We start from the raw sequence: 13750 nt of genomic DNA, 5'->3' as shown, positions 1-13750 counted from the left end.
CAAAAAATGGCCAAGAATATATTGGTGAAAAATATATTTTTGTAAACGTGTTCCAAAATATATTTCAGCAAATATATTTTTGGCCATGTATTTTTTGTGTATATTTTGTAATATATTTTAAAAATATAAAAATATATTTTTGCCGTATGGGTATGTTTGAGCTGTCTTTAAAAACAACTTGCATTGACATACAGTATATCCTAAAATATATTAGTGCTAATGTTTTGTCCCAAGCAAGATCCACATTGTCCCAAAACTTACTATCTGTGAAAACAGGCCTAATGTTTGAATGCTTATATTTTCTAAATGTGAATTTTGTGAATATTTTGGATTAGTTTATAGGAAGTTCATACACATCCTTAATGCTATATAATTTTCAATAGGACTTTAAAAAGATATAAATGTGTTCTTTAATTTCTGATGTAGGCTATACAATTTTCCTCAATTGCAATTTAGTCTTAAAAAGTCTTAAAAGCATATTTTAGCAAGAATATAAGAGGTTACCCCAAAGAGAATTTTGTTACATAAAAGAGCAACCAGCCATATATACTAAATAGCCATATGTACTAAAATAAACTTTGAAATATGTAATATATACACCAATATATTTTAGGCCATTTTTGTATATATTTGTATATATTTGTAAAAATAAATCTATTTGAAAGCATTTATATTCACGTCGCATTAGAAAAAAACTTTGTATGTTATAAATCTGTAAACATAACAGGTTTGAAAAGATTAAAATTAAAAATATTTTCAAATGCAAAAATATACTTGTAATTTTATATTTTATACATTTTATACTTTATAAATTTTATACAAACTTTTATATTTTGGCCAGGAAAATATATTTTTTGCAGGATGGGTTGTAAAATTAGAAATGTTTTTGTTGCCCTTGAAATTAATGTTAATATGAAGGATTAATGAAGGTTAAAACTAAATATATTTTCAAATTAAAAAAATATATTTAATAAAGGTTTACTTTCTACAAAATGTATTAAGCATATAGTTTGGTTCAATAAATGTATTTCTTTTCTCTTTTTTTTGCGTATGGGGTAGGTCACTTTCAAACGATGTAGTGATTGGCTGGAATGTTTCTGGTGTTTGTCCAGCAGGCGGCAGTAATGCGCTGTTCGTTCAGCTACCGCATCAAGCAGAAGAAGGAAGTGACATTACCGACTGTCCTTGTGCTTTTGCGGTTTCCTTAACGTTGCAATCTGAAGGAGAAACTCAACATGTTTAGGCACTTAAGGGTGAGTTTTCAACATTATATGTGTGTTTTATTTCATTAATCTATAGAGGGGATGAATAATATGAGATTGAATGTATTTTATAGTGTAAAAGTCTAGATTTGTTGAAAGCAGAGCAGTTAGCATAGCATCTGTGCTCGTGACCTCCTGCTCGTTAAAGGAGAAATAAAATGTAATTGTTAAGATGTTACAATTCAGTTGTGTGTATATTCTTTAAATGCAATTTATATGTGTGCTTGTATAATTAATTTTTGCCTTTAACCCTTAACAAGTCGTATAATATTTTCACAAATAGATTAGACTTGCAAATACATTTATTATGAATGATGTTTTAGGTTGTATGTGCTTATTCTCTTCTCTAGTATAATTCTGACCTAGGTTTAGCAGTGAAACATTGGTTTGAAAGGGGTTTTCTCTATTGTTATTGTTACAGGTATAAATATGAATTAAAGTATAACTTAGTTTTTTTTTCTAGACCCTTCATCAGGTCTCCAGACGGACCATAACCAGCAGTGCTCCCAGACAGCTGGAGAATAAAGTCCCAGCAAAGCAGAAGTTGTTTCAGGTTAGTCCTGTGTGCTAGCTCGGTGGCTGTTTAGACTAGTCTTACAGGTTAGTCATCTAATTACTGATCAGTTTATATAAAAGAAAATAAACTGCTCTAATATGAATCCGAAAGTAAAACTGATTAGTCCTAACTAATTTGTAGTTATTAAATGGATAGGTTACCCTAAAATAAAAATTTAATCACTCTCATGTTGTTGCAGGCCTGTGGGGGTTTCTTTGTTCTGACGAACATGAAGGAATATATTTGGAGGATTGTTTGAAACCAAACCGATCATGGGTCCCATTCACTTCCATAGTATTCTTTTATCCTACTATGGAGGTCAATGGGGCTCATGATTGGTGTGGTTTCTAGCATTCCTCGGAATGTGTTCTTTCGTGTTTATCGGAGCGGGGAGGCTTTTACAGGTTTGTAACAACATTTATAGTGATTAAATGATGACAATTTAAATTTTTGGGTGAACTATCTCTTTAAGACACTTAACAGCAAATGTTTATGCAACTTATTCCCCAAAGCCTTAAAGAATAACATATTTACAGTTATTTTTACATTTAGTGTATGAGAGTGTTTAGATATTTTTACATCCCAGATGTTTTTAAAGTGCAGTATTTATTAAAAGTTATTCCTTTAATGTGGGGGCTCGTCCCGGATGATAGGGGTATGATTCTCGCTTCGAGATACTTTTGGAATAAGTAATGTCAGTGCCCCTTTTAAAACATCTGGGACATAACGCATACACACACAGACACACAATAAGATGATGTTTGGTAATGGTACTGTTAAAGTTAAGATTGCAATTTGTTCCCAGGTTCTGGACTGAAATTGTGGATGAACAGATAAGTACGAAATGATTCGCTAATAGGGTTCACTTTGGTAGTAGGCTGTGATTACTAATCATTGCATGCAGTGCCGAAATAGTCAAAGCGTTAAATTAAACTAGTAGTGTAATGCTTCGCTTAATCTGTAACTATGATGTCACTGGCTTTGATGCTGGCTTTGCTTACAGACCAAAGCTAAATAAAGGCTGGTTTTTGGATTTTGCTCTTTTCAAATATCATTAATCTTACGGTGAATTATATTTAACATAGTACAACATACTTTCACATGACTTGTTATGTGACAGATTACCATCTTAAATTGTATGATTTTATTAGTTGTTTCAGTCAAAGACACACATGTGGCTTTAAAATAGATGCAATAATACTATGAATTATTATACAATGCCTTGAAAATAATTTTGCACAGTTTAAACACCTTTATGAGTTTTATTGAAAATGAAGAAAAAATAAAATCATTGGGTGCATTTACTTGCAAAAAAATATTGACTAAGGAAGTCGATAAACCGGCTACGTAGAAAACACTTGGATTTAGCGTTTTGTCAGGTTTCTCACAGATATTGATGTCCTATAATCCGCATTGTAATACAAAATGTTGTTGGAAATCTGTTGTATCTCTTCTCATGTCTGCAGGTCCTGTAAAAAACAGTTTTTCGTTTTGCAGTTTTTGCAATCAACTGCATGAGCTAAGAACGTACTTTAATGGATTTAAAAATCGGGGTAATGGGCAGAAATCTCCATATGCCAATCAGATTTTTTTTTAGCAATTATTACCTTTCCCTGATAAGTAACCTTATATGTTTCCAGCCTATTAAGCATAATCAAAGTAAGATTGTGCACATAAACACGCTCTGTGAACATCTTCAAAGAATTTTAATATCTTCAAAGATCGGAAAATTGTGCATATAGCGCACAAGACCAGACCAAAACTACTTCATGGTGAAATTGATTTTTTTTGCTTGTCATTCCCTGGTCAAAACTGTTGCTGTATTAAACATAGCTGTGTGAAGTTTCTTAAAAAATATCCGCTGTTTTATTCCATAGAAGATTTGGGGTTTGCATCTTTAAACTGTCTCTCTCGCTCATGTCCACACACGGTGCTTGTGGAAATGTCTACTTTCAGACATGAGTGCTGATGTATCAAATGTGTTAATATGCTGTTTCATTCCTCTTTTTCAGGAAGACAATGGCATGCCAGTTCATTTAAAGGGAGGCGCAAAAGATGCTCTTTTGTATAGGGCAACAATGGCCCTTACTGTCTTTGGTAAGATGTGAACATTTGAGTTGACAATCTGATGTTTATTAATATCATCAGGCTTTTCCATTTGTGAATCCTGTTTAATTTGCATGATAGTGAATGATAGGTGTTTTGACGGTTAAACATTTTATTAATATTAAATACATTTTTTTTGCAGTGTTACAAATTTCTTCAATAATTTTCCAGCACATGTTGCAAAAACACATGTTTCTGTTTGTAACCCTAATTGTAGGTGTAAAGTAAATTTAGTTTTTTTTTTGTTCTGCTGCTAGTGTAATTAGTTAGTAGTACCTATTAGCAGGTTTGACCCTATATTGGGGAGCATTACTGAGCATCACAATATTTTAATTTAGGATTAAAAATAAAAGTTTTTGCAATGTCAAGTGTTCAGGTTTTATCTTTTTAATTTGTTTAATTTAGGAGAAAGACATGAATGTATTAAATCTCTATTCTCTACAATAAACATGAATCCCTCTCTTCTTTTTACAGGGTGTGGTTTTGTGGTGTATTCGCTTGTCGATGCAGCACTGCCTAAGAAGAATTAATACACATTCCCATCCATTTACCTCTCTGAGCTTCAAAGATCATTAATCCTCAGATTTGTCCTTGTCAGATATTTTGAATACATGGATCAATATTTATTGATTGTACTATGAAGAGCAATCATATGTAATAAAATGTCACACTGTACAAACAGCCTGTTTTTCCTAGTTTTCTTTGCTTAACCTCAAACACAATTGTGTATGCACATATTAATGTCATTTTTGAGCTTTTTTAAAATAGAATGATGTTTTAACTATTTGTTCATTTGTTTATATACTGTTATTTTTTGCGAACAAAGAACGCACATACAAAAAATATCAAATAAGATAAATAAATGGGTCATCATAGGTAAAGAAAACAAAGCAGTTTGAACAATGTTTAAATGACTGTATTCTAGATGTACATAATCCATTTATCCCAATGTTTAATACTTTTTTACAATTCAAGTCTTACATTAAAGTTAGTCTTTCCATATGGTAATTCCTAACCACTGGTTTATTGTTGGAGGATGAACCTGCATCCATTAACGCATTATGGCCTTAAGGCTGCTTGCCAAAAGTATTATCTCTTTGTTCATTCTACAAAAAAATTATGCAAATAAAACCAAAACAATAAACAAACCAAAACATCTTATCAGTGACATTTAAATGATTGTTAATTTGTTACAAAAAAAATTGTAACTGTGTGTTTAAATTTGCTTTTGGGAGTGCAATGGTGATATGTCATGTGTTTTGTTATATTAAGTATGTATCCACGTACAAAACTTAAAGGATTAAAAATTGGGACGCAGTCTGACGGTAGCCGCTAATGCGGTGTATTCTTGCAGCGCTGCGCAGACCGATCGGTGTATGACATCATATTACCGCGAGAGGAGGACTTTGATGTCATACGCCGATCGGTCTGCGCAGCGCCGCATAAATTCTTACACACCTATCAAACTCATTCGTTATCACACAATAAATGTTGATAGTTTACTCATACATTAGCACGCATTCTTAGTTTAAAATATATTTTATCTTCGTTTTTGAGAAAGACGCTGTCACGTTCGGGTAATTGTAGTAATGTATATGGACGCGACTCGGCACCCTTCAAACAACAGAAGTGTAACTTTTTACCTCAGTAACTTATACCGTACACTGAATTTTAACTTTTAACAATGTTTTATATTAATTATAATAATGACTGTAATTAAATAATTCAATCTTTCCGAATTAGAAAAGTTTAGATCAGAATGTGAGTTAGCTACATGCAATTCAAAAATAAAAAAATCAAACGTAAACCCCACCAGCCTCAAAGTGAAAGCCCCCAGTCCATTTCTCCGGTCCCGTGTCTCTGGTTTGAAAGTGGGGGCACCATTCTTAAGGAATTTCGTAAGGGAGGAAAGTTTAGGAACAACCCCCTATTTAGTGTGAGGTTGAGCTCAGATACCTCCCATTCTCACGGAGGTTTTGCCTTAATGCTGGAGGAGTCTCACAGATCTCAGTCCGACTTCACATCTCTATCACTGAAGGACACTGTAACAGGTCAGAATATCATTTCTTCAATTATTTACTAAATTATTTATCCATAAACATTCCTGCATATTCGTATGTGCTTGGAATTGTGTTCAGGGATTAATTGCACGTGGGATTATTACTAGTTATAATGTTTTTTGTCATTAAAGTTTAATTAGTCTGAGGTGATACTTGTAAAAAAAAATATGAAAAGGTAAAAAAAGATTTTGATATATTTTGAAAGTCTTTTATCTATAAACATATTGTTAAAACACGTTTTAGCAAATTCAGCGTGTTTTTCTTTTACCTTAAAATGTTTAGCAAAAAAAATAGATTATCACGATGATTTAGAATTAAAGTTGCACTGAAGTTTCATCCGTATCAATGAGCTGAATGCTCGTTGCGTTTCTCTGCACTTTTATAAACGTCCACGTGGAGGCGCTCGTGAGCTTTAAAATGATGATGAAGGCTCTAATGTAGAATAATGCATTAGAAAATCTTATCTATTAATTGTTAAAGATTAAATACATTTATTTAGGACATATTTAGTGCGCAGTAACACAGTTTACATTTGGAATTTCTTAAATTATTATTCTGTCAGTAAATAAAAAAAATATAATGTGCATGCAAAAATGATGATTATTTACGTCTTTTTTTTGTTGTAGATTAATTAATGAGCTGGTGACTGACTGTGTGTAAACATGAAGATCAGGCTGTGCTTGGCAGCTGCTACTCTCTTAACTCTATTGCTGAATTCAGTTGAGGCTCAAGGTATAGTCAAACTCTATAGTCTATAGTCTATCTATAATCTGTTTCTATAGTCTATCTCTGTAGCCTATATATAGTTTTTAGCCCATCTCATTTTATCTCTATAGTCTAGTTCTATTGCCTGTCCCTGTAATCTATACCTCTGTAATCTATCTCTGTATTACTTGATATGCGTTATCTAAAGTGTATTATCTGATTTATTTGATATATAATCTGATAAAATATGTTATGACTATGTTATTGGGGACTAAAAATGTATTTCAGTACTTAAATGTACATTATACCTTGATTATAATGAAATTTAAGACAGAATTTTATTTCTAAAATAAGTTATATAGTATAGCTATAGTTGACTATTTATACTTATATATATATATATATATATATATACTTATATATCTTTTAAGTAGTAGATGATTACACACACACGCACGCACGCACGCACGCACGGACGCACGCACACACACACACACACACACACACACACACACACACACACACACACACACACACACACACACACACACACACACACACACACACACACACACACACACACACACACAAAATTAGGCTTTAAAATGAGCAGAATCTGCAGATTTACTGTATTTGTTTAAAGGTTTCAGATGTGTCACATGGGACTTCAGTGAGCATAGAGCCATATGCTCCTAATGATACACACATGCACTCACCCAATTTTTCTAAAGTATCTGTTCATGCTCCAATGTATGGGATGGAAAATGTTAAAAAGCGCACGATTTGTTTGCTGGGCATGCCTCTGCAGTTCTGAAGATATGCAAGATGAATGAAGTCTGGGATGATAATCACCTCCTCTATGAGTCAGTTATTGCCCCATGAATTACCACAACAGTGCCGGCTAATTGCACGAGGAAAGGAGATGAAAGCATTTTTTATTAAACAGATCAGGACAGGGTAAACAACAGACAATTTATTCATATGTGCAGTATATGTTCAGCGGCGTTTACATACTTAAAAGTGTCCTTAGGGCAGAAAGACAAAGTCATTTTTCTTTCTGCCCTAAGAGCACACAGCCTGCACATTTATCACAAGCTGATGGATGTTTAGCTGTAAAAACTTAATTAGGATGCACAAAGCAAGAGTGAATGGAAATTACTTCTCGTGCAATCACTTACAGTAGTCAAATGGATAAGGGGTTTCGACCGCAAGATCTGAAGTTGTTTTAGTTTAAGAGAGATATATAGTTTTGGTCACCAAACAGCATCGGTTTAGTCCAACGACAGCTCTCTCGGGAAAATATCTGACCACGGAGCCTGAGTCAACTGGAACACCGAATGGAAACTCGTAATTCATTCATTTTTTGTGCTGCAACAGAATGGAAAGATGTAACATGAGTGGGTGAAATTAGTCCTCAAGACAAAGAGCCTTTTTTAAGTCTCCCGCAGCCGAAAGTTCTCGAAAACGCTGACTTGCAATCCATATGGAAAGTTAATATGCGGTAATGTTTAATGTCAGCACATGTTGCGGAATTACTTTGGCTTCTGTTCGGCTTCACCGGGAGACTCCGGCCTCTTTTCCGAACTGCCTGGCGACGGCGCAAGCCAAAAAGAATGCCTGACTGGCAGGAGGTCGTCTCTCTTCAGGGAATAAGAGAGGTTCTCTCCTGATGGGGCCTCTTTGTCCTGAAGTTTCCACAAACTCAACACGAGCAGACATTTTTGTCTTTTTCGTTATTAAACTGTCAACAAAGTCAACAAAGCCGTCACATTCCATTATTTCAGCGCTGGTATATTGCATTTTAGACAGAGTAAATGGTAGGTCGAGTGTTATTTTTGTGCGCTGGTGTCGAGACACCGCCGGTGAGATGCCTGGGCTTGACCTCTGAATCAGTGAAGACTCATGGGGTTCGTGGCCCGTTTGGACACATGAAGCTAATCTGCCCGGGCTGTTTGAGTATGATGCGTCAGGTTGGTGAGCATTCTTCCTCCGGCAGACCCTCAACTCAACTCTTTGTTTGGGTCGTGTTATTTGTCGTTTGTCATCCATCATTTATTTCAAAATGATATTCTGCTGCCATCTTTCTCCGCCGATTTCCACTCAAACTTTGCTTCTACTTGTTTTTGCATGCGCCATATCCATTTTCCAGCTGGTCATTAGGTACCTAGCTAAAGTTGCAGTTTATATGCTGGTGGGCCACCAGTGTTCTTAACCAGCAAATCCAGCAATCTGCTAAACCAACAATAAACCAGCACTTATCTGCATTAACCAGTGACATGCCTGGTATAAGTTTATTAAGAAGGATAGAGTCAAGAAGACCGTATCAGTTTAAACAGTAGTGCATGAAATCTTCTTCACCTTACCCAGAAAGCAGATTACTCTGGGCCGGTTCCGCTCCGGATCTGTGCCGAAGTCAACAGCTCTGGCGCTGATCGGTGCGGATCCTGCCCAGAGTCGTCTGCTGTCTGGGTTGTTGGTGATGAGTAGCATTAATCTGTTTACTAAAATGCACTCTTCAAAATAAAGGTTCCAACTATATGTGTTTTAAAGCTTGATGTAGTTAAACATTTTTTTGCATTTTTAAATCTAGTTCTTTAAAACAATAATGTGATCTGATAAATCTTAATATTGCAGCATCACAAACTTTTTTAAAGAACCATGTAGCGAAACCCAAGAGCACAGCTCATCTGCTGTTCGCTTAACGTAATGTGTTGTGAAAAGACATTAAATAACCTTTATTTTAAAGAGTGTAGGCACAATACTCTTACATCTCAAGCTTTCTTCAAGCCTTTAATCTCCTTTATATACTTATTTACTAACTTACACGTAAAAGCAAAGCATGTTTAAATATCAAATATCTCCAGTTGTTTGCAATTTGTATGAGATCGTCTGTTTGCCATTAAATTCAAGACATTATTCTGACATCAGAGATCTACATCAATCATCAGCATTCGTGCAGATGTGGATGTTGAGTATGTACGTGGACATCATCTCCATCTCCACCTGCTGAGATAAGATGAGATCCACAAAGCATTGATGTAGATTGCATGTTAATAATGTCTATGACATTGAATGAATATCATTTTGAAATATATTATGTCTGGTTCCTTGTGTACATGGAAGCCGTTTATCAAGTTGTTCACTCAGCAACTTTCTCATGTACATCTGCATGACAGCCAGCCGAATGTGGATGGCTCTGTGTTGTTTGTCGATATTACACAGTTTGCTCCGTACCTCTCAATTAAGCGTGCTGAAGGAGTATGTGTGAAAAGAAACTACACAAAAGTCGGTCACGACTTGTGTATTCTTTTTCTGAGATTTGCAATGGATGTGTGTCCTATAAATAAAACCTGCTAGTACTTTAATTCCTTGTTGAAAGTGATGTGTATGTATACATATTTATACATACCCTTACACTGAGTGTATATATATTGCATCATAAAAATCATCAAAAACTCGATTCCATTGTATAATCAATATCTTGGGAATGATACGATTGATTTATTACATTTTGTTTCCAGTGTACAGGCATGCATTGTGACAGCATTCAGCATGCATTGGATGGTTGTCTGCATATGGATGGGCGACGAAGTTTAGGGGTCTAGAAATGTGTTTAGTCTTTCTCAGCTTGAGCTGCAGGCCGTGACAATCCAGGTTATGCAACTCAAGAAAAGGCCATTTGATCCATTCGAATGGCTTTCGTCATCCTTTTGCGTTGTTTTGTCATCTTTGGTTCTGTTTGTCTTGCCCAACAATAAACGATTCAACTTCAGTCCTGAAGTGTTTGTCGTTGGGACTGTGAAAATCATGTATTGTTTTTCCAGCATTATTCTTAATATTAATAATAATTCAGATGTCTCCACTTCTCTTGATCTTAACTCGACCGACTTCTTGTTGCAGTGGAGCCCCCATCAGACTTGAAATTTAAAATCCTAAATGAAAACACAGTGCAGATGTCATGGAAAAGACCGCCATCTCAAATACAAGGCTACAAAATACAAGTAACATCAGAAAACGGTGAGTGATATCAACATCTGTCCATAGCCCATCATCTATATATCTTCTAACGTGATGTCTTGCTTTTGCAGATGATTCAAAAGATTTAAATCTCCCTTCATCGGCCACAAGCACATCTATCACGGATCTAACTCCAGATGTGGACTATTCGGTGGCGATCGTTTCATATTATGGCTCAGAAGAAAGTATTCCCATTCTTGGCCAGATAACTAGTAAGTGCACATGTCTTAATGATGGTGCTTGCTAAAATAAACTCTATTATTACCGTTGTTTTTATGACAGTTTAGTTATTTGAGCTCATAACCCAAGTCGTAAAATTTATGGAGTAACTCATAACATGCAGTTTCACCCTAGAAACATTTGGAGAGCTGAGATACAAAACTCTGTAAGTGCGCCAGACGTGTTTTCTTGTTAATGCGTTCTTAAAGGGGACATATCATGAAAATCTGACTTTTCCCATGTTTAAGTGCTATAATTGAGTCCCCAGTGCCTAGAAAATGTGATAAAGATCAACCCAGTAACTTAATTTTGGTAAACCATTCTCTGCAAGCATGTGAAAAAATAGCTCAGTGAAATTTGGCTCCCCCTGTGATGTCAGAAGGGGATCAGCTCATTTGCATTTAAAAGGACACACCCACAATGGCAAAACAATCATCTAATTTTTGACAGAGGTAGCATTCAGCGGCTTTGCATCTGAGCTTGTCAGTTGTGTTTAAAGCATAAATGGTAATTATAATCGTAAGGGTTGTTGAGGAGTGTGCTGGTGGACAATACAATAGATGAACAAAATCTATAGACTTTCAATTTATGAAGTATTTAAGCTTATATAGAGACCAACACATTATGAAGACTTGAGGGTGCGCAAACACCCTAGAATTATGGTGGTGGGGTGTGCATTGGCAGGCAACACTATTATATAATAAAAAAAATGGTCTAACTAACTTTTTTGTGAAATATTACAATTTGCACAGATTTACTTGAATTGTATGCTGTGGAACTAATTCATCTTTCAATTACAGTTCAATCAAGTCCCACCAATGAAACTAGGAAGACGCAGTAAGAGGCAATCAGTGAGTATATTCACTTAATCAGTCAAAACCTTTTTTCTTAAACCATTTTATTGTTTAGATAATGTCGTTTTGTTTCTTGTAATGCAAGATCAAATGGCAACCGTCATGCAAAATATAAAACTTTCCTCTGGACTTGTTTGTCCAACCACAGTTGGTTTTAGGAATTTGTTACTGCTTGCAAGGAAAGTTTGTGAAGGCTGTGGTTGGAAATTGTTTTTAATTAAAATCAGAGCTTATAAACAGCATTGCGTTGTGCAACTAAACTTAAGAAAAGGTGAGGTCACTTTCCAGCCTCATAGATTGACCCTCATACACTCGAACTAAACGGAAAGGATTACATTCATGACCCAAATTGTTTACTCGTGTTTCTTTTGTTATGAGTCCAGATAGTGAGCACAGTACCAAAACATGCAAAGAGGTAGATTTAAAGGTAACATCTTGATTAGGAAAAAGTTTATTTGGTTTCCATTGCTCGGAAAAAGCATTTTGGCAAAACAAAGAAAAATGACTGGATGGTTGTGTATAGCGTGGGCTTTCTCTCATTCCTCCTATTTGACTTGTCTTTCAGAGTGCTCTGTAAGTGCAGTCACAGATCTGGTTTTCCTGGTGGATGGCTCTTGGAGTGTGGGAAGAGAAAACTTTAAATACATCCGGAGTTTTATTGGGGCCATGGCAGGAGCCTTTGACATCGGGGAAGATAAGACCAGAGTAGCTGTGGTGCAGTACAGCTCAGACACCAGGACAGAGTTTAACCTGAACCAGCATTTCCGAAGGCCAGACCTCCTACGAGCCATCAAAAATCTGCCCTACAAGGGTGGAAATACCATGACAGGTGCGTAAAGGATTAAGCTTTCCATGATTTCGCCAAGTACAAGTTGTTCCGAGATCAACAATAAATTTGAGGGATTTAGGAAGAGGTGGGGTTCACTGGCCTGAATGAGCTGAATTACACAATGTAACACCCTGCCAAGTTAGTATATCATTTAACAGGGAGTTTGTATGTTTACATCCTCAATCAGGTGATGCAATGGACTATCTGGTGAAAAACACTTTCACTGAGGCAGCCGGATCCAGGAAAGACTTTCCAAAAATAGCCATGATCATCACGGATGGAAAGTCTCAAGACCCTGTAGCCGAGTATGCCGAACGTCTGAGGAACAACGGAGTAGAGATCTTTGTCCTGGGTTTGTGTCTTTGTATCTATTAACATGTTTTCAAACAGAGGTTTATACGTTCAAACACTTTCTAAAGTAGTATTTCATGTCTTATCCAGGTATCAAAGGAGCCGATGAGGATGAGTTAAAGGAGATAGCCTCTACTCCTCACAGCAAGCATGTCTACAACGTTCCAAACTTCGACATGATTGATCAGGTGCAGAAGAGGCTTATCAATGAGGTGTGCTCCGGAGTGGAGGAGCAGCTAAATTCCTTAGTAAGCGGAGAAGGTACATATGAACACATTATCTTGGATGATCTATAAAATAATTGGAAAGTTATCCATATGCATACTAAACTTTTTATCACATATTCCTGTCCGTGCAGTTGTTGAACCAGCTTCAAACCTTAAAGTAACGGACATCTCCTCCAAGTCCATGAGGATTACGTGGGATGCATCTCGTGGAGACGTCACAGGCTATAAGCTGCAACTGATCCCCACGGTTGCTGGCGCCAAGAGACAGGAGCTGTACATGGGACCCACGATGACTTTGGCCAATGTCAGAGACCTTACCCCTGAGACAGTGTATGAGATCAATCTGTTTGCCCTCAAGGGTCTGACCCCAAGCGAGCCAAAAACTACCACGGAAAAGACTCAGCCTGTCAAAATATCTACAGGTTAGATCCTAATCTGCAGTATACTTATTACAAGGTTGATGGATTAAGTTGATGTTGAGTGTATTGATCAAGAATTCAGTGTTGATAGTGTGTTTTTGTATATTGCTTATATAATTTAACACGTATTATCTTTGCAGTCAAA

The 13750-nt window shown here is 36.0% G+C and overlaps 2 protein-coding genes across 2 annotated transcripts in view; both read left to right on the top strand.

Moving 5' to 3' along the window:
* The first annotated feature begins 1093 nt into the window (after positions 1 to 1093).
* cox7a2a (cytochrome c oxidase subunit 7A2a) lies at positions 1094 to 4605 on the top strand. The gene is made up of 4 exons (XM_055173055.1): positions 1094 to 1253; positions 1726 to 1815; positions 3831 to 3915; positions 4399 to 4605. The coding sequence occupies exons 1-4, from the start codon at positions 1236 to 1238 to the stop codon at positions 4452 to 4454; spliced, it is 249 nt and encodes an 82-aa protein (XP_055029030.1). The 5' UTR covers positions 1094 to 1235; the 3' UTR covers positions 4455 to 4605.
* Positions 4606 to 5816: 1211 nt separating this feature from the next.
* col12a1a (collagen, type XII, alpha 1a) overlaps positions 5817 to 13750 on the top strand; it is a 72147-nt gene continuing 64213 nt past the window's right edge. The window contains 9 exon segments of the mRNA XM_073869778.1: positions 5817 to 5975; positions 6611 to 6716; positions 10590 to 10706; positions 10778 to 10918; positions 11726 to 11776; positions 12345 to 12608; positions 12796 to 12960; positions 13050 to 13220; positions 13318 to 13608. Of these exon segments, the coding sequence (XP_073725879.1) occupies positions 6647 to 6716; positions 10590 to 10706; positions 10778 to 10918; positions 11726 to 11776; positions 12345 to 12608; positions 12796 to 12960; positions 13050 to 13220; positions 13318 to 13608 (1270 nt within the window). The 5' untranslated portion in view covers positions 5817 to 5975; positions 6611 to 6646.

The sequence above is a fragment of the Misgurnus anguillicaudatus genome, chromosome 7 (genome assembly GCF_027580225.2).
Source record: "Misgurnus anguillicaudatus chromosome 7, ASM2758022v2, whole genome shotgun sequence".
In the NCBI taxonomy this organism is placed as follows: Eukaryota; Metazoa; Chordata; class Actinopteri; order Cypriniformes; family Cobitidae; genus Misgurnus; species Misgurnus anguillicaudatus.
This window is presented reverse-complemented; position numbering and strand designations above follow the sequence as displayed.

Coding starts and splice junctions, on each gene's coding strand:
- cox7a2a (XM_055173055.1), top strand. Junction 1,816..3,830: donor CAAAGCAGAAGTTGTTTCAG/GTTAGTCCTGTG, acceptor CCTCTTTTTCAG/GAAGACAATGGCATGCCAGT. Junction 3,916..4,398: donor AATGGCCCTTACTGTCTTTG/GTAAGATGTGAA, acceptor TTCTTTTTACAG/GGTGTGGTTTTGTGGTGTAT.